This window comes from Schistocerca gregaria, chromosome X (genome assembly GCF_023897955.1).
Source record: "Schistocerca gregaria isolate iqSchGreg1 chromosome X, iqSchGreg1.2, whole genome shotgun sequence".
Classification (NCBI taxonomy): domain Eukaryota; kingdom Metazoa; phylum Arthropoda; class Insecta; order Orthoptera; family Acrididae; genus Schistocerca; species Schistocerca gregaria.
In genome coordinates this window covers 44,132,812-44,154,515 of record NC_064931.1, presented here as the reverse complement: position 1 = coordinate 44,154,515, position 21,704 = coordinate 44,132,812, and the positions used below count along the sequence as shown (strand labels likewise).

Below are 21,704 nucleotides of genomic sequence, written 5' to 3'. Positions count from 1 at the left end.
TGAGGTAATGACCTTGAGGCTCTTAACTTTCGCAACTATCACTTAAGTTAAATTTGGAATGAAACATAAAAGGAGTTTTTATGTCAACTAGGAAGTTACACAGAGAAAAGTAATTAAGGAAAGATTATAATACTCACATGTATGGAATACAGGGAGGTTGTGTGTCACCAAGTGCCTGCCTATATGCACGGAAGCTGGATGAACTATCAATAAGTGCACAGTATTCCTTAAGGCCTTCAGTGATATGCTTCTGCCATTCTAATCGACGAATTGGTGCAGAGTCTAGAGCTGACAATAGTGCCAGATAAGAATTGAAGTTATTTATTTTTCTTAAATGCTTCATGATTTTTATAAATTTTACAACATAGCGTTCTCTGTCTTTTGCTTCACTTTGCTCCAGGATTCTTGATCTTGCCCTGAAATTGAGAAGTGTTGGTTATTATGCATGTAACCATTCTCTAATACAAAAATCATTTAGTTAATGTTTTATTTTTTTTAAAAAAAAATGTCTATTATCTACACTTAACATGTAGTAATCATGAACAATTAAGATATTAAACTGATTCTTGTATTTAACTCCGAAATTTGCTGTGTGCTCTTAGATAAGCACCCTCAAGAAGTATTAATAGGTACAAACAGACCAAAAAGGTGCCAAATACGTATTTCAAAAATATATGTTTCAAGGAATGTACATTTACGTGTCTTAAAGTGGAACCGACATATGTTGTTGTCAAGTTTCAAAAAATTCATACAACGCATATGAACTATTTGTACTTTAACGAGCTTCATCACGCATTCATTGTTGCTTTGGCTTTGGTTGAATAAAGAAGATGCTGTACTGACGTCTTTACTGAGAGGGAAAAGAGAGAGAGAGAGAGAGAGAGAGAGAGAGAGAGAGAGAGAGAGAGAGAGAGTGCATGCGTTTCTTAGCATCTCGTACTTTGATTATTTAGTCTTACATGTACCTACATCATATTATTGAGAAGCTGTATTGGAAAAATAATTTGGGCAAGTGCATTACTGCAAACACGTCTAGCAATTTATTTAAATAATTAATATTTAAAAGCATACTCAAGGCTGATTTCCTGTGTTTTTATTTTCTCTCTATTTCATTTGATTATTTAATCTGAGTATGATTCACATTTACTTTTTAGCAGGAATTCAGGCAATTTCAAAGTTAGGATTATTTCAAAATCTTCGTAACTGGTTTATACTGCTCAATATTATATTATGCTCAAGTCTAAGCAGCACTACTAATAATGAAAGGAATTAATTGAACAACTCACCATGTAGCTGAGTTGCTGATAGGTACATGATAGGTACAAACAAGTTTAAACCATTTGTAAGCTTCTGAACAGTGTCCTTCCTCAGAGGTAACATTAAAAACCACACACACACACACACACACACACACACACACACACACACACACACACACACACACACACACAGTTACATTCTCCCACTGCTGCAGTCCAACTGAGAGGAAGGTAATATCAGGAGGGAGTGGCAGGAAGGGAATGTGATCGGAGATGTGTTTACAGGAGGGATAGATAAAACAGTTGGTTTTACTCTCCAATGGAAAACCAATAAGTCCACGCCATTGGACCCAGCTTAGCTTCATATATCATATACTTCCTTCATGACATCTCAACCACTCTCGTTCTATTACCACCTGGATCACTGTCTGTCACTGTTATACCACATCCCCATACATCAAAATCTCCTATCAAGGAATGCCTCCATCAAGCACTGCTTTTTTCAACATCCTGCCGACTCCAGCCATACAACCTCTTACACATCTAACCAATTACACCTTTGTCATTAACTACTTTTCCTTCAGTGAAACATATATAAACAAATCTGTGCAATACTGCATGTTTTGACAGTGTTGTGTGGTCCGAGGCATGGTCTGTCTTGGCACAACTCAGTATGTCTCAGCTTTGTTTGGTGCTTGTAGGAATTGCACAATACATCAGCAGTGCGATGTGATACCATTTCTCATAGCATTTGGTGTGGCATTTTTTGATTGGCACAACTTTCTTCAGCATGGCAGAATTGTGGTGTCAGCACTGTTTATATCTTACTATTTGTGCCTGGTACAAATGAAGTTTACAGATCCATGGCTACTTGCACAGAAGAAGGGAGTCTAGTGACCTATCATCACTTGCCATGAAAAATTAATGAGCATCACAGAAGACAAGGATGAGAATTCTCAAAATCTATTGTGCATTCACAATAACTGATGCATGCAACATATTTGCTATGGAGCAGTGTTACAACACTGTGGAGAAAGAATTAAACATTTAACTGGCAATGAAAGGGAAAAAAATTACACAACTACCGTATTTACTCGAATCTAAGCCGCACCTGAAAAGTGAGACTCGGGGGGGGGGGGGAAAAAAAAAAAAAAAAAAACACGAATCTAAGCCGCACGTGAAATTTGAGACTCGAAATTCAAGGGGAGGAAACGTTTTAGGCCGCACCTCCAAATCGAAACAAAGTTGGTCCATTGTAATACGAGACACAATTTAGGTCGAATGAATGACGATGCAGCTACAGTAGTTTGGTTCGAGTCGTAAGCTTAGCAGTTAAGCTTTACTAGGTAGCCATTGCTATGCGTCAGGAACTCCGTCCGTATTTATACGGGTACCCTTCCTTTCTCACGTACTTCGTCTGGTTTGAATCGATTGCTTATTTTGCTTTGATCTGATAAGTGCCATTTTCTTTGTTATAGGTGTTTATGTCACTCTAAGCTGATAATGCATTACTGTACTGTGTCATGCATTGTTTGTCACATTCTGATAGTGCGTGTTTACGGCCTGTCGCCGCTCGCGGCATGGCCTGCTTTTGTGCGCACTATCGCTGCTTACAATTAAAAGAGAGAGAGAGAGAGAGAGAGAGAGAGAGAGAGAGAGAGAGAGAGAGAGAGAGAGAGAGAGAGAGAGAGAGAGGAATCATCTCATTAGCGAAACAATGGCAAGAGACTGCTATTTGTTGTTACTTACGCTGCTCCTTTCTTTGGTAATGATTAACAATAACCAAATAATAGACTGTGTATGATAGAACATGTTCTGAACGAGAGATGGGCGAAAATTATTCTCCGTTTGAAAATCTTTGCGGCCACTTCTTTAGTACATCAAATTCTGAACAGAAATTAGAGTCATCTTAGATTTAAAAATCTAGTCAGTTGCCGTGCTTCATTTCTGACTGTATCACTATTAGGCATAAGAATAATAAAAATATAAACATGACACATTATGTATATTCTTCTGTGTTTGCTGTTATCTCACTCTAGTTTCATAGTTTATTAGGCAGATAGGATTTAAATGAGATAGCAGCAAACACGAAAGAATACATGGCAAAATGTTTATATCCGTATTCTTTCTTATGGTGAAAAGAATACTGCACGTGATTCACATTTCGTCAGGTTCCTATTAGCAAGCATCTCTTCTCACACCTAGGAAAAAATTCAGAACATAGTGTTGGCCATATTGACAAACATCCCAAACAGTCTTGCCTGCCAGATTTTTGTAGTACATTAACATTCTGCTACATTCAAAGATGAACAATACGGCATTTGTATTTACTTCATTGGATAATGTATGAAAATGTAGTGGTTGAAACTCAGGGCAGAGAAAAAAAGCTTGTCTTCCATCTTTTTTTAAATTTATTTACTGACGCAGAGGTTTTGGTGCCAATATTTATCTTTGTGCCTGCAAAGCATGCCTGTGTAGCGCTACATATATTCGACGGCAGAAGTTAGTTGCGGCGGCACCTACCAACATTTTTTAGAACTTCCGCATGCTTTGTACTCGATTCTAAGCCGCAGGACGTTTTTTGGATTACAAAAACCGGAAAAAAAGTACGGCTTAGATTCGAGCAAATACGGTATATACAATTTGTATGGGATTTATCGTGTTCTACATCAAGAAGCACTTAGCGCTGAATTTGCAGACATAGAACATATGATAAAATTAGTGGTACAAATAGTAAACTTTCTAACATTGTGGGTATTATTATACCGTCAGTTGGCAACAGTTTTTGTTTTTGTTTTTTAACTGAGTGAAGAAGTATGGAGGCATTACAGATTGCTGTGAAATATGTTGATATGTTGATTAAGTCATGGGGTGTAACAGGAAGAATTTTTTGAATTAAGACTCACTATTGTCGAATTTCTCAAAAAAAGAAAAGCAGAATCAAAAATTAAAATGTCTGGAATGGATTACAGACAAAGCATTTTAAGTGGACTTTACTGCACACTGCCCACAGTAACACATTGCACAGTGAGAAACAATTTATTTCTAATTTCATAGGGGCACATTTAAAAAGAAAATGGCATTGTGGAAGGGACAACTTCTCTATAATAATAATAATAATAATAATAATAATAATAATAATAATAATACTGCCCACTATACTAAGCTCACTGATGTTTAAGAAACCACGAATTTTGAAGAATTCACTGTGGTGTTACAAGAATTATAAGAATAGTTTTCTAAAGATTTTGAGGACACTACCAACTTTACACCTGTTTTGGAGGTCATTTATCATTTCAGTTGAGAGTGCACATATCATAAGATTAATATGAAAAAATTAGTAAAGAGCCACAAATAACACACAGTGCATAATAGTAGTTAACTGACCACTAAGAACAAAAAGGAAATGAATCAAAGTACAATGTGAAAACATACTTAGGTTAAGGAGAAAACGTCATACATATACACTACTGGCCATTAAAATTGCTACACTAAGAAGAAATGCAGATAATAAATGGGTATTAATTGGACAAATATATTATACTAGAACTGACATGTGATTAAATTTTCACGCAATTTGGGTGCATAGATCCTGAAAAATCAGTACCCAGAACAACCACCTCTGGCCGTAATAACGGCCTTGATATGCTTGGGCATTGAGTCAAACAGAACTTGGATGGCGTGTACATGAACAGCTGCCCATGCAGCTTCAACACAATACCACAGTTCATCAAGAATAGTGACTGGCGTATTGTGACGAGCCAGTTGCTCGGTCACCATACACCAGACGTTTTGAATTGGTGAGAGATCTGGAGAATGTGCTGGCAGCAGTCAAACATTTCCTGTATCCAGAAAGGCCCGTACAGGACCTGCAACATGCGGTCGTGCATTATCCCGCTGAAATGTAGGGTTTCGCAGGTATCGAATGAAGGGTAGAGCCATGGGTCGTAATACATCTGAAATGTAACATCCACTGTTCAACATGCCATCAATGCAAACAAGAGGTGACCAAGACGTGTAACCAATGGCAGCCCATACCATCATGCCGGGTGATACACCAGTATGGCAATGACGAATACACGCTTCCAATATGTGTTCACCGTGATGTCGCCAAACACAGATGCGACCATCATGATGCTGTAAACAGAACCTGGATTCATCCAGAAAAATGACGTTTCTCCATTAGTGCACCCAGGTTCGTCGTTGAGTACACCATCGCAGATGCTCCAGTCTGTGATGTAATGTCAAGGGTAACTGTAGCCATGGTCTCTGAGCTGATAGTCCATGCTGCTGCAAACGTCATCGAACTGTTCATGTAGATGGTTGTTATCTTGCAAACATCCCCATCTGCTGAATCAGGGATCGAGATGTGGCTGCACGATCCGTTACAACCATGCAGATAAGATGCCTGTCATCTTGACTGCTAGTGAGACGAGGCCGTTGGGATCCAGCACGGCATTCCGTATTACCCTCCTGAACCCACCGAATCCATATTCTGCTAACAGTCATTGGACCTCGACCAACGCGAGTAGCAATGTTGCGATACGATAAACCGCAATCAAAGTTGGAAACATGATAGTATGCATTTCTCTTCCTTACACGAGGCATCACAACGTTTCACCAGGCAATGCTGATCAACTACTATTTGTGTATGAGAAATCGGTTTGAAACTTTCCACTTGTCAGCAACTTGTAGGTGTCGCCACCGGCGCCAACCTTGTGTGAATCCTCTGAAAAGCTAGTCATTTGCATATCATAGCAATTTATTCCTGTCAGTTAAATTTTGCATCTGTAGCACGTCATCTTTGTGGTGTAGCAATTTTAATGGCCAGTAGTGTATAAGGAGTCAAATATCTCGTCCATAAGACAATCAATGCAAAACTGAAACAACACAGTGCCTGCACCATCAGGAAGACAACTAGGCCACCAGGTAGCAGTACTGGTGAGGATTACTACTTATGACATAAATAAAATTATTATAATCCTATAAAGACAAAGAGACAACCTGGAGGTTGTGAATAATTATGGAACAAATGTACATCAAATCAAAAATCATAAAATAACAACTACCTTAAACACAAAATCAAATATCAAGTTGTAGGGAAGGGGTGCCAATAGGAGACTGCCAGGTAAAGGTGGGGAAGGCCAGTCTATGAGCCAGTATAATGAATAAGCTCTCTACTACAAAGCAATTAAGATTAAAATAGATAGACACACATTAATTGCTTGTACACTGCATCAAGCACAGGAAATACATTCACATTTTTTTTACTTTTTTATGTACTTTTACAACATAGGCTTCATAAGCAACACTGGTCATTAGTGTAGAATGCAGTCACTGAATAGCAGGAATTCCAGTACATCACAACGACATAAAGTGAACATATGATTATAAATCTGCCAGGGACCATCCAGGTGCGGGAAGCTGAGGCTGGAGAGACCGGAAGGGGGGTTAGGGGCAGCAGGATCTGTCAGGAAGGAAATTGACAAATGGCACATATAAATAAAATAATGACATATGTAGGTAGAATTGCAAAACACGATTTTTTTCTCATATACAGAGTAGGATACAGACCACTGGGTTAAATAATTACACAGAAATAGTTCAACATAGTTTTCATAGGCAACACTGGTCATTAATGTAAACTAACAATATTAGGGTGGACGGAATTACAGGATACAATAATCAAGAGCATACAATAGTTACAAATAGAGTGTGGATCATGGGTTGCAACACTGGTCATTAATGTAGCATACAATAACAATGGACTGATGGAAATCAAACAAATATAAATAAACAGATTTATGGTAGAATTGTAGAAACATGACCATACTTTAATTTACAAAAAGTAATCCCATAGGATAAAGACCACTGGGTTACAAAATTACATAGGAATAATTTGACATAGGTTTCATAGGAAACACTTGTCATTAACGTGAACTGACAACCTTATAGTACAGCATACGACAACGACATATACAATTGCGTGACATAGACAACTGTATTCACTTTGTGTCACTGCTATTGTATGTTGTACTATAAGGTTGTTAGTTTAAAGTAATGATCAGTGTTGTCTATGAATCTATGTGGAACTATTTAAATGAGATTATTTAACCCAATGGTTTTTATCCTATGGGATTAATTTCTGTGCATAGATATATGATCATGTTCCTGCAATTCTACCATCAAATTTTATTATTTTATTTACGTCTGTCATTTGTCAACTTCCTTCCCAACTGATCACACTGCCCACTCCCTTGCCCTCTTCCCCAGCCTCAGCTTCCCTCATCTGGATGATCCCTGGCATATTTATGTTTGTATGTTCACTTTATGTCATCGATATTGTGCAGCATAATTCCCATCATTCAGTGATGTCATTTTATACTATTGACCAGTGTTGCTGATGAAGTCTACACCACGAAAATATAAAAAAATAAGAATAAAAAAATTAAAAATATATTTCCACTGCTTGATGGTATGCACATGTTGTCAATCTTTTGCATTTACCTCCAGGTCGTATCTTCATCTTCCTGGGACTATAATAATTTGATTTATATCGTAAGTATTAATGCTCACCAGTACTGCTGCCACCTGGTGGCCTAGTTGTCTTCCTGAATGGTGCAGGTGTTGTATTGATTCAGTTTTGCACTGTCTTATGGACACGATGTTTGACTCCACATCTATGTATGACATGTTCTCCTTAACCTAGGTGCATTTTCACATTGTACCTTTATTTATTTCCTGTTTGTTCTTGGTGGTCAGTTAACTACGATCAGGTTGGTGCAAAAGTTCGCAGCATTTTTGTTTTGCATGTTGGTATTTCGGTTGCTATGAGTTTATTTGTCAATTGTAATTTTTTATTTGTAGTTCACTGTTGTTATCTGAGTTTATACATTGTCATGGATATAATAGAGGGAAACATCCCACATGGGAAAAATGTATCTAAAAACAAAGATGATGTGACTTACCAAGCGAAAACACTGGCAGGTCGATACACACACAGACAGACACAAACACACACACAAAATTCAAGCTTTCGCAACCAACAGTTGCTTCATCAGGAAAGAGGGAAGGAGAGGGAAAGACGAAAGGATGTGGGTTGGAATGACTCCCTACCCTCTCCCTTAAAACCCACATCCTTTCGTCTTTCCCTCTCCTTCCCTCTTTCCTGATGAAGCAACTGTTGGTTGCGAAAGCTTGAATTTTGTGTGTATGTTTGTGTCTGTTTGTGTGTCTATCGACCTGCCAGCACTTTTGTTTGGTAAGTCACATCATCTTTGTTTTTAGATATATTTATACATTGTCATTTGGAGATAGCAAGTGGAGCTAGAAAATAGTGTGCCAAGTGAACAAATCAGAACATTTCTAATATATTCTTCTGTTCAAGTCCAATTGGGGGGGGGGGGGGGGGGGGGGGGGTAACAGCAACGGAGGCAGCCAGAAACATTTCTGCTGTCTATGGAGATAATGCCATTGGACTGAGAATGACAAGAAAATTGTTTTCTCATTTTGAGGAGGATCATTTTGACATTAGTGATTCTCCACATTCAGGAAGACCTTCGAGGTTTGATGAAGATGGTTTAAATGCATTACTCCACAATGATCCACGTCAGTCTACTGCAGAACTGGCAGATGTGATGAACTGTGATCATTCCACTAATGTACAACATTTGCTTGCAATGGGGAACATTCAAAATTCGGGTGTATGGGTACAGCTTGCTCTAGGCCAAAATCACAAAAATCAGTGGATGGGCATGCGTGCACCTCTGGTTGCACATCATCAACATTTTGTTAGTACTAAGTATATTCAATTTACCTAAAAAGAATGGTACTGATCCAAAAATGAAACAAATTGTGTTCCAATTATTTTGAAAGTCATGCCACAAAAAAGATACAGATTAATTAGTAAATACTGGCACTTTTTTGGTAATTCCACTTGCAACCAAAATATCCATCCACATCCACAGTTATGTAAGTTTATTATTATTCATAGGAAGACTTGGCTGGAAAGAGTATACGATCTTGTTTGTTATAAAATTGTTTGTCCTGTGTGAATCACATCTTTATTAAACACAGAACTCTTTACGCAAAAGTATGCCATACTTGGATAAGTGCGAGGAATGCCCCATGTCTAGCAAAACCGTTTTACATCTAATGGATTCTCTATTAGACAAAGGCCAATGTGTAACAACTGACAATTTTTACACACCACCTGAACTTACCAATTATTTGCAACAATGAAGAACACATAACTACAGAACTCTTTGAGTGAATAGAAAGATCGACCAACCATTTTTGCACCCATAAACCTTAAATAGGGGATATCAGAGGTTTCCCATCATCGTAAAAAGGCAAGACAAAAAACAATCTCGAGCGCTAAACATAACCCATCATTGCGTATAATACAAACAAAAAGGAGTGACGAAATAAGTACGCCTTAACTGATAGTGATACAATTGGTGGTTTTGACAGAGCTGACCAGGAACTTTCTTATTAGGAGAACACACAGAAACAGCAGGAGGAGGGAGGAAAAAATGAAGCACTGCAAAGAAATTATCTGAATGGGATCGAAATCAGCAGATGTGATGTACATGTACAGACAAACAAATAATTACAGTTTCAGAAAAATTGGATATTTATTCAAGAGAAAAAGCTTCACAAACTGAGCAAGTCAATAATAGATTGGTCCACTTCTGGCCCTTATGCAAGCAACTATTTGTCTTGGTACTGACTGATAAAGTTGTTGGATATCCTGCCAAGTTCTGTCCAGTTGGCACGTTAGATCATCATAATCCCATGCTGGTTGGAGTGCCCTGTCCATAATGCTCCCAACATTCTCAACTGGGGAGAGATCCGGCGACTTTGCTGGCCAAGTACAGAAACAGACAATAGAAACACTCGGCATCTTTTTGATCAGTCTCCATTCATTACATTTATTATATTAAAAATAAATTAAAAAATTAAAAAAGCTTTTTTGAATTTAGATGGAAGTAATTTTCGATAAATACGTAAATGCAGACAAGGAGATCCATGTGTAACAAGACTCATAGAAAGGCACTTCATATCCCACATACTTCAGAATCCATTAAAAAACGAACCATGTAAAAGATGTGCTGCATGCTGTTTCCAAAAAGATATGCTAATGGGAAAAAATATGGAAAAAAACCAAGAACCTGGTGCAGAGAAAGCGATGTGGGCTTATGTAGGGTACCTTACTTCAAGCTTTACCACACTCGGAAAAGTTTTCAATAAGTTTCTTCCGTGTTTATAACATTGAACATGATTTTCACGTTTCCCGTATCATGTAAGATAAATATCAATTAAAATCCACTTCTCTTGTTACATTCCTTTAATACTATCCTTATTACTATTCTAATTATTGAATAAAAATGCACTGTGATTTTATAATGCAAAATCAGAAAATCGCCCATGGTTAAAAGTATTTAACAAAATCCCTAATCAGAGCTTTGGCCACCTTTCATCGTGTCCTGAAATGAGGAACATCCTTTCTACCTCTTGCAAAGTGGTATTTCACTGCCCATGCAATCTACAAAATATCCTGATCAATCCTTATGCCCAACATATTCCGAATCCCTCACCATAGGGGTAATATCACTGTGGAAGAGACAGACGCAGTACCAGGCCTATGCACCAACCCAGCAGCACATAATTTTCCAGTCCCATCACAGGTGTATTTTACCATATCGGGACACATAACAGCCTGCAAAAGCAGTTCAGCCACATACCAATTCTGATGTAGTTTATGCAAAGCCTTTTACGTGGGTGTGATTACCAAACAGCAGACCACCTGAACGAATGGACAACTGAGACTAACACAAAAGTTGACCACCCAGTGATAAACATGCTCCAAAATACAACATGCAGAATGGCTTCAACTGCTGTTTCACAGTCCATGCCATCTGGATCATCACCTTCAATACCGTCTTTTCTGAATCATGTTGAACTTAACTGGCCGGAGATAGTGGTCATGTGTGTGCCAGGTGTGCTTACTTGTGCAAATGTTTGTGTGTGTTTCTTTCTTTCCTTCTTTCAGAAATGATGAAAGCTTTGGCTGAAAACTCAATGTGTAATGTCTTTTCACTTTGCCTGTCTGCAACTAAACATGCCATATTTATGGTGAGTAGCACTTTATTGTTTTCATAATGTCGTTTAGATTTCAGTCAGGACATTGTTTGATTACATTGATATTACCTTTTCTTCTTTGGGGACCACAGTAAAATATGTCTTTTAATGACATGATTATTACAAATATTAGCCAGCTACATTGCTCGGTAAATTGGTTTTATTTTATATTTTACAAATCATTCACGATGAGCCCATCAGGTGCTCTGTAAATAAGTAAGCAAGCAATGGTCTTAATACTATGGTCTGTAGCTATGATCATAAAATGTATTATACATCATTAGGTGTTTTTACCTTAAATGTTGCTGTCATGTCCCGTCTTTTTTTAGAAATACTACTTTTTCCTAACATGTACACTGGAGATGTGTATCTGATTTTAGTTGGTTTCCATGTATGCTGTTTTTCTGGCAGTTTGGGTGACAGTGGATCAGCAATATTACCTGTTTGCATAGTTACCATTATAAATAACTGATGAGTGGAATCTCCATTTTTTCTATTATTTTTATAGGTTTGGTTCCAATTATGTTTTTATCTGGAATTTGTTCTTGAATTATTAGAGATTTTTATTTTATATTTTTATTTTTTCATAATAATTTTGTTATTGTCTGTGATTTATGTTGGTATTATGTCTTTGTTTTATACTTTTGTATTGTTATTGCTGTTAATATGGATATGCGGTATTTAACATTTCCAATTTATTACTTTACTCGTTATTTCGATGTATAACGTGAATAAAGTTTTCTATGTATTTTTGGTGCTTTAGGTTGGTTTGTTCATTCAGTTAATTCGTAGGGTTGCTGTATGCATGTGAATATATCTCTGTTTCCTCAAGGATCTTGTCCCATTCTGCGTAATATGGAGGATTTCTAGTGCTTTGTTTATAGGTTGTACGTCACGTTTTTCTGTTTGTAGATGTTGAAAGAAAGTGCATGTGTTTTTTTCATTTCCTCTGGTGTGCTCTTTATCTCTAATTTTGAATGTTCTAATGGTATGACCTATGTAGAATTTGTGGCATGTGTTACACGAAATTTTGTAAATTCCGGGCTTGTTGTGTATGGGAATTTTCAATCTGCCTTTGTGGATTTTGTGTTTGAGGCTTTATGTGTTTTGATATGCAAAGGCAATATAGGTTTCATTGAGTAATTTGTTAATTTTGTTCAAGATGTTTCCTAGATAAGCTGTGGTTATGTATTTGTTCTCTTCTTTTTCATCTGGTTGTGTTTTATTGTAGTATAATTGTGTTACAATTTTGGGGTCATCATTGTTTTGCTGGATAACGTATTCTAAGATTTTTATTTCCTTCTGAATTGCTTCATCTCCTAGTTGTAAATTTATTAATCTGTTAAGCAATGTGTGGAAGAATGCGAGTTTGTGGGCTTTTATTATCAATGATTTTGGATGACATGAGTCTACATAAGCAATAAATGCATTCCAAATGAAAATGAAATTATGGCAAAGCACAAGTAAACACAAACAATTTTTTTTTTCATTTCAGTATATAAGCAACAGTTAATCCTAAAGACCGAATAAAATATGTAGGCATACTTTTTGATTTGGTGGAAGAATTTGAAAACTGATTTCCCCTTTCACAAAAAGTACAGATAAGCAGCCAAAATATTTTCAGATGAAATGTGTAGAGTTGCAGTCTGACATCCAACTAAAAGAAAAATTTGATCTTTTATTTTCGTTGGACTTATTCAAAACATATCTACCAAGGGACAAATATCCCTTGCTGCACATATATCATCTTTGTTTGGAAGCACACGTTTGTAAACATTTATTTTCATGAGTAAACCACACAGAGACTATTGTGCACAATTTCTGACTTTGGAAATTCACCACTTTGTGCTCCTGCCAGAAACTCTAAAAACCACGGCAATAAACAAATGAGAGCTAGGATATATCACTGCAATGCCTCCCTCAATATGGTTTGTGTATGAAACCATTTAGCATAACAATGGCTGCTTGAGGACTGTGGATGTCCCAAGTACTCCTGCCATGTTCCTTACCATACCCAAAAAGGCTACATTTTGTTGCCTGGAACATGTGTCCATTGCAATCTGAAGCACTTTTTATTTCAGGACAATATAAGTCAACGAAATGGTATCTGTGTACCTGTAGAATCCACAGCGGACTGCACCAGTTGCCCCAGATACGATTCACCTGCCACAGCACTTGAGTGGTGAGCTAACACTGTGGACATAGTTGTATGTTCCATTAGGGTCAGCGAACAAGTTGACAATTATTCTTTAATATGGTCGCATTCTGTGGTTCAGTGCCTATCAATTACTCTTACAATCTTATGTTATCTAATGACTGCACATATGCAACATTGTCACACCAGAATGACTTGCACAGGCTCAAATATCACGGTACGACAAATGATGCATACAACCCTCTATATCAGCGAGAGAGAGAGAGAGAGAGAGAGAGAGAGAGAGAGAGAGAGAGAGAGAGAGAGAGAGAGAGAGACGGTGAATTTATTTAATATGGATACAGTACGATTCAAGTCCTAGTACTCCCATGGACAAGGTCAACATATTGCTTTGGATCTGCAGCTCCTACGTTTATGTTTACTTCTGTACATGTGTAACACTCTTACGCTTTCTTTTCGTCATGTTTATTAAATTCATTGTGCTGCTGCTCGTTGTAGATGTCAAGAATGAGGACTTTCAGGCACCGTTCCCTTTCACCCTGGAGTGATGGAATGCTACAATGTGAATTAATTATACTTACCAATAAGACATTTTATTGAAGTGTTCTGTGAATTTAGTCAAGTTAGGGCTGCGTTCTTCATTTTGTTCTTGTGCCCATATTAGGACTTCAGGTATTTCAATTTTCATAAATAAATTAGAATCTAACAGTGTCATCTGTTCAGCAATTTGTTCAGATTTGAAATCCAGCAGAGTGGCTTGTCTGGAACAGAAAACAAGCACATATTCAAAAACAGAAAAGTACCGTGACAAATGAATATTGAAACTGCCCTTACTTATTTAATATTAACCAGTCTAAGTAATATGTGGGGTAATGTGTGCAGAAATATGAAAGAAGTCAACTGAATCTTGAGTAACAATGTTCAATTTTTTATTTGTGTGCCTACCGACAGCTCAACCAACAGAACAAGAACAAAATACATTTGAATGAAGAAACAAGACAGAGAAATATGAACTTCAAGTTTTCCAAGCATATACGACGTTCTGAACTCACAGGAATGCAGATGGGTAAATTAATCTAAAATCAGTGACATTTCAAGTTACTCAAATAAGAGAGAAGATGGTTACACACTGCTTGATGTTGAAGCCTTCAGTCATATGTAATACAAAATTAAAGATAAACTGCAGCAATAGTTTGTGTCTATAACATTCAAAGAAGCTCTTTTCAAGCAAAACAATCCAGATCAAATGCCTGGTGCAATTAGTTCTGAAATCTTTATCTTGTAATATTGGAATCAAATGATTACCAATGTCAATGCAACTTGACACTGTGAGGAGTAAATAAAGAGGAAAATTTAAGAAAGTGTAACTAAAGTGGTATAAAATTGAATGGCTTGCTCCAAATTACATTCATTTATCATCTCCAGCAATAGGATGGTTCTGTTTAGCTCCAGGAACTATTTGAAAATGACAATTCCACATGCACAAAGTCAGTCTATAATTATGTCAGTGAAGGTGATGAGAGTGACGTCTAGTACCTCACAGTTACTATACATAGTTTCATAAATAGCTTCATCCGAATTTGACAAATGGCGACAGCTGCAGAACATGAAGTGGTATGGGGATGAATAAGACAAGTGTTGCATCTGGGAAAAGTTGTGGTATATGTCTCTCTCTCTATGAATTGTCACACTGACTACAATATCTACACATAACATTAGAAAGTGGAACATGCATATGAAATCAGTTTTTTGGCGAAATTTTTTGGTGAGATGAACTCTAGCTGACTTGGTGACCACATAAAATTTGAACTGTTTTTCAGTAGCACTCAGGTATTCTGGAATCTTGTGAAGTCAGTCTGGAGCAAAAGAATGAATTCAGAGGCACGAAAGTTTTACCCAGTTGCTTTTGTCACTTTAGACTGTTATTAGGATGCTCAGAGACTCTAAATAGGAATAAATAGAAGGAAAATAGTGAAAGAGTGTTGTTTGAAATTAGAGAAGCAATACTTAAGTGCCATTCCATGCCATGCGGTCTAGACCACCATGGATTATGATAAAATTTTATGTGAACATTCACTTAAGTTTCCAATAAACACTGGTAAAGTTTAACGATTACCAATTCTATACTTACAGAGCTATAGTAATTTCTTTGACTATATAGTGCAGCTTTCAACAAAGCACCTGAGTTTTCGGCAACATTGAGACATCACATCTCTACAATATCTTCTTGAATGAAACAAAACTAGACCATCTAGTACAACTTTTCACATCTTCTTAAGTGAAATAATTTTAAAAAAGATCTTATGAGCTATTTTCATACAGGTCATTTGAAGCAAAATCGGCTGAAAAAAATAGACACTTGAAAACAATGTTATGTTTAGTTTTCTGTACCTCTAGAAGTAATTGTGTGATGAACATGAAACTTTGCATGTAGTAACTTACCAATACAAGGTCCTCAAATATACAATTTTATTCTGCTACTGCTTCCCAACACCTTACAAATTGAAGGCAAAACTGACAAATTTTGTAAAACGGCCCAAAACAGATTAAACTAAACTAACTAAACTCCATCCGAACAGGCCTTGGAAGGCCCAACACGACCGACCGGCCGCCATGTCATCCTCAGTCCACAGGCGTCACTGGGTGCGGATATGGAGGGGCATGTGGTCAGCACTCCACTCTCCTTGCCGTATGTCAGTTTACGAGACTGGAGCCACAACTTCCCAATAAAGTAGCTCCTCAGTTTGCCTCACAAGGGCAGAGCGCACCCCACTTGCCAACAGCACTCGGAAGACTGGATGGTCACCCAACCAAGTGCTAGCCCAGCCCGACAGTGCTTAACTTTGGTGATCTGACAGGAACCGGTGTTACCACTGCAGCAAGGCATTTGGGCCCCCAAAACAGATACCCACTTTAAAAAAAGTTTGCTGCTAACTCTTTTAAACCATTTTCATTTGAAAGATAATGTTTTAAAACATCTTAAAAACTAAATTTGATTTTGCAAAGTAAGCATATAAGGCCCTAAAGTACAACAAAATGGAGGTGCATTGAAAATACACCCTTAACATGCTGATACTCAAATCAGACACCTTTTACTATGTTCTATAATTGTTTAGTATTTTCTGAGGAAAGTAATGTCAAAGGTCCTGATGCATTAAGAAGTGACATTGATTATGGAGAACATAAAAAATTTCAAAAAAGAGGGTGCCCTTTTCTATGATTTATCATGGTATATTTCAGCTTGTTTTTCTGCTGTAATAACTATAGAATTAAACCGGTTACAAAATTCAACCTTTAACTGTGCATTACCAAGGTACTGGTGATCATGGTAGTAAAACTGTTGGACAACAGCTACAATACACACTGTATATAAACAAACTTCAAGTTTTACATTGTCACATTGTGAAATTTTGGTGACATTTTGCTTAACTCTTCTTTTTTGGGAAAGGGTTCATTGTTCATTGATTAGAGAACTTTTAGTATGTCTTTTTATTGTACAATACTATTGACATGCTAATTTAATTCCGGTTTAATGTATAGTATATTTTGTTTTCTCATGGCTTGCAGTGTAAGTGGAACATTACTGAACCGATGAAAAATTTGTATAAAAGTGTTTTTATGGTCCCTGGTGGTTTAACCACTGCTGGTTTTTAAGTGAGAAAACCATCATCCCCATCGCCATAGGGACCACCACACTGGTAGCTGTACAACAGCAGCTACAGGTGGTTTTCTTTATCCCAGGTTTCCAAGGACCTGTTAATGGTTTCTCTACACAAGACCTCAGGTTTCATGATAGATTTCTCTGTCAGCACCCAAAGTTGGAAGAGGCCTCTTTTATGATTCTAAGCTGATGTTTACACTTCAAGATACTTGAATTTTTTTATGTGTTTCATTAATTTGCTAGCCAGATGGTGGTACAATAATGCAATGATACACTGTTCTGGAGGCCAGCACTTGTCACTCCTTGCTGGCCAATAAAATTAATTTTTCCATAAAAGCATGTAGCATACTGTCCTGATTGGAGGTCTGATGTTAATATATCTCCTTCACTACTGTCTCTAATTTTGGCTGGAAAAGACGATGCATCATTTGAAACTCGGGCGACCTGAATTATTGTTTCACAAAATGGCAAAAAATTATGAATGTGGGATACATGACAAAACCGTATTTTTACATATTCAATCAGCTCTTTCATAAATCATGCACAATCATTGCATCATGTTGCAGACAATGCACAAACTGTTAGCTTCACATGTCTCAGTAAATTCATGTTACCTGCCATGAAGGAGTGATAAGTGCTGGCTTCGAGAACAACACATCATTGCATTTATTCCAGCACAATCTGGCTGGCAGTATAGTTTTCCTCACAACATTCTACAGCAAATTAATGAATCCTGTAAAAAATTCAATTAGCTTAAAGTAAACACAAGCTTAGGATCATAAAAGAGACCAAACTTTGCCTCTGACAGATAAATGCATCATCAGGCTTGAGATCTTGTATAAAGAAACCCTTATCAGGCCCTTGGCAATCTGGGGTAAAGAAACCATCCTATGTAAGCCGCTGCACAGCTACCAGTGTGGTCCCTACGGGGATGCTGCTTTTTTCCAGTTTAAAAGAAAGTAGCAGTGGTTAAGCCACCAACGGCAATAGAAACACATTAAAAATTTTTTCATCAACTCACTTATGTTCTGCATAAACTGCAAACTGTGTTAACACAAAATATGCTACACTTTATACTGGAATTAAACTAGCACATTTCACAACAAAAAGACATACTAAAAATTCTCTACTACATGAATCATCCCCCCCCCCCCCCCCCAATAAACCATGGACCTTGCCGTTGGTGGGGAGGCTTGCGTGCCTCAGTGATACAAATAGCTGTACCGTAGGTACAACCACAACGGAGGAGGATCTGTTGAAAGGCCAGACAAACATGTGGTTCCTGAAGAGGGGCAGCAGCCTTTTCAGTAGTTGAAAGGGCAACAGTCTGGATGATTGACTGATCTGCCCTCATAACAAAACCAAAACAGCCTTGCTGTGCTGGTACTGCGAACGGCTGAAAGCAAGGGGAAACTACAGCCGTAATTTTTCCCGAGAGCATGAAGCTTTACTGTACGATTAAATGATGATGGCGTCCTCTTGGGTAAAATATTCCAGAAGTAAAATAGTCCCCCATTTGGATCTCCGGGTGGGGCCTACTCAAGAGGATGTCGTTATCAGGAGAAAGAAAACTAGCATTCTACGGATCAGAGCGTGGAATGCCAGATCCCTTAATCGGGCAGGTAGGTTAGAAAATTTAAAAAGGGAAATGAATAGGTTAAAGTTAGATATAGTGGGAATTAGTGAAGTTCGGTGGCAGGAGGAACAAGACTTCTGGTCAGGTGACTACAGGGTTACAAACACAAAATCAAATAGAGGTAATGCAGGAGTAAGTTTAATAATGAAGAGGAAAATAGGAATACGGGTAAGCTACTACAAACAGCACAGTGAACGCATTATTGTGGCCAAGATAGATATGAAGCCCACACCTACTACAGTAGTACAAGTTTATATGCCAACTAGCTCTGCAGATGACGAAGAAATTTAAGAAATGTATGATGAAATAAAAGAAATTATTCAGATAGTGAAGGGAGACGAAAATTTAATAGTCATGGGTGACTGGAATTCGAGTGTAGGAAAAGCAAGAGAAGGAAACGTAGTAGGTGGATATGGATTGGGGCTAAGAAATGAAAGAGGAAGCTGCCTGGTAGAATTTTGCACAGAGCACAACTTAATCATAGCTAACACTTGGTTTAAGAATCATGAAAGAAGGTTGTATACATGGAAGAACTCTGGAGATACTAGAAGGTATCAGATAGATTATATAATGGCAAGACAGAGATTCAGGAACCAGATTTTAAATTGTAAGACATTTCCAGGGGCAGATGTGGACTCTGACCACAATCTATTGGTTATCACCTGTAGATTAAAACTGAAGAACCTGCAAAAAGTTGGGAATTTAAGGGGATGGGCCCTGGATAAACTGACTAAACCAGAGATTGTATAGAGTTTCAGGGAGAGCGTAAGGGAACAATTGACAGGAATGGTGGAAACAAATACAGTAGAAGAAGAATGGGTAACTGAGAGATGAAATAGGGAAGGTAGCAGAGGATCAAGTAGGTAAAAAGACGAGGGCTAATAGAAGAGATATTGAATTTAATTGATGAAAGGAGAAAATATAAAAATGCAGTAAATGAAGCAGGCAAAAAGGAATACAAACGTCTAAAGAATGAGATCGACAGGAAGTGCAAAATGGCTAAGCAGGGATGGCTAGAGGACAAATGTAAGGATGTAGAGGCTTATCTCACTAGGGTTAAGATAGATACTGCCTACAGAAAAATTACTGAGACCTTTGGAGATAAGAGAACCACTTGCATGAACATCAAGAACTCTGATGGAAATCCAGTTCTAAGTGAGGAAGGGAAAGGAGAAAGGTGGAAGGAGTATATAGAGGGTCTATACAAGGGTGATGTACTCGAGGACAATATTATGGAAATGGAAGAGGATGTAGATGAAGATGAAATGGGAGATACGATATTGTGTGAAGAATTTGACAGAACACTGAAAGACCTGAGTCGAAACAAGGCCCCCGAAGTAGACAACATTCCATTGGAACTACTGACGGTCTTGGAAGAGCCAGTCCTGACAAAACTCTACCATCTGGTGAGCAAGATGTATGAAACAGGCGAAATACCCTCAGACTTAGAGAAGAATATAATAATTCCAATCCCAAAGAAAACAGGTGTTGACAGATGTGAAAATTACCGAACAATCAGTTTAATAAGCCACAGCTGCAAAATACTAACACGAATTCTTTACAGACGAATGGAAAAACTAGTAGAAGCCGACCTCAGGGAAGATCAGTTTGGATTCCGTAGAAATACTGGAACACATGAGGCAATACTGATCTTACGACTTATCTTAGAAGAAAGATTAAGGAAAAGCAAACCTACGTTTCTGGCATTTGTAGACTTAGAGAAAGCTTTTGACAATGTTAAGTGGAATACGCTCTTTCAAATTCTGAAGGTGGCAGGGGGAAAATACAGGGAGCAAAAGGCTATTTACAATTTGTACAGAAACCAGATGGCAGTTATGAGTTGAGGGACATGAAAGGGAAGCAGTGGTTGGGAAGGGAGTAAGACAGGGTTGTAGCCTCCCCCCGATGTTATTCAATCTGTATATTGAGCAAGCGGTGAAGGAAACAAAAGAAAAATTTGGAGTAGGTATTAAAATCCATGGAGAAAAAATAAAAACTTTGAGGTTCGCCGATGACATTGTAATTCTGTCAGAGACAGCAATGGACTTGGAAGAGCAGTTGAATGGAATGGACAGTGTCTTGAATGGGGGATATAAGATGAACATCAACAAAAGCAAAATGAGGATAATGGAATGCAGTCGAATTAAGTCAGGTGATGCTGAGGGAATTAGATTAGGAAATGAGACACTTAAAGTAGTAAAGGAGTTTTGCTATTTGGGGAGCAAAATAACTGATGATGGTCGAAGTAGAGAGGATATAAAATGTAGACTGGCAATGGCAAGGAAAGTGTTTCTGAAGAAGAGAAATTTGTTAACATCGAGTGTCAGGAAGTCTTTTCTGAAAGTATTTGTATGGAGTGTAGCCATGTATGGAAGTGAAACATGGACAACAAATAGTTTGGACAAGAAGAGAATGGAAGCTTTCGAAATGTGGGCTACAGAAGAATGCTGAAGATTAGATGGGTAGATCACATAACTAATGAGGAAGTGTTGAATAGGATTGGGGAGAAGTTTGTGGCACAACTTGACCAGAAGAAGGGATCGGTTGGTAGGACACATTCTGAGGCACCAAGGGATCACCAATTTAGTATTGGAGGGCAGCGTGGAGGGTCAAAATCATAGAGGGAAACCAGGAGATGAACACACTAAGCAGATTCAGAAGGATGTAGGTTGCAGTAGGTACTGGGAGATGAAGAAGCTTGCACAGGATAGAGTAGCATGGAGAGCTGCACCAAACCAGTCTCAGGACTCAAGACCACCACAACAACAACAACAACAACATGAATCCTTTCCAAAAAAATGTTAGGCAAACTGCTGTGAATTTCACCAATACTTACACAATGTGACAATG

General features: G+C 37.8%; 1 protein-coding gene across 11 annotated transcripts in view; it reads right to left on the bottom strand.

Moving 5' to 3' along the window:
• LOC126299504 (guanine nucleotide-releasing factor 2) overlaps window positions 1-21,704 on the bottom strand; it is a 361,975-nt gene that overhangs the window by 28,453 nt on the left and 311,818 nt on the right. For 10 of the 11 annotated variants that reach the window (XM_049991460.1, XM_049991454.1, XM_049991453.1 and 7 more), the window contains 2 exons: window positions 14,139-14,318; window positions 138-416 (listed from right to left, as the gene is read on the bottom strand). In XM_049991460.1, coding sequence (XP_049847417.1) covers window positions 138-416; window positions 14,139-14,318 — 459 coding nt within the window. Of the gene's footprint in view, window positions 1-137; window positions 417-9,938; window positions 10,125-14,138; window positions 14,319-21,704 lie in introns of those variants that run through there. The other variant, XM_049991461.1, reaches the window with a different exon arrangement.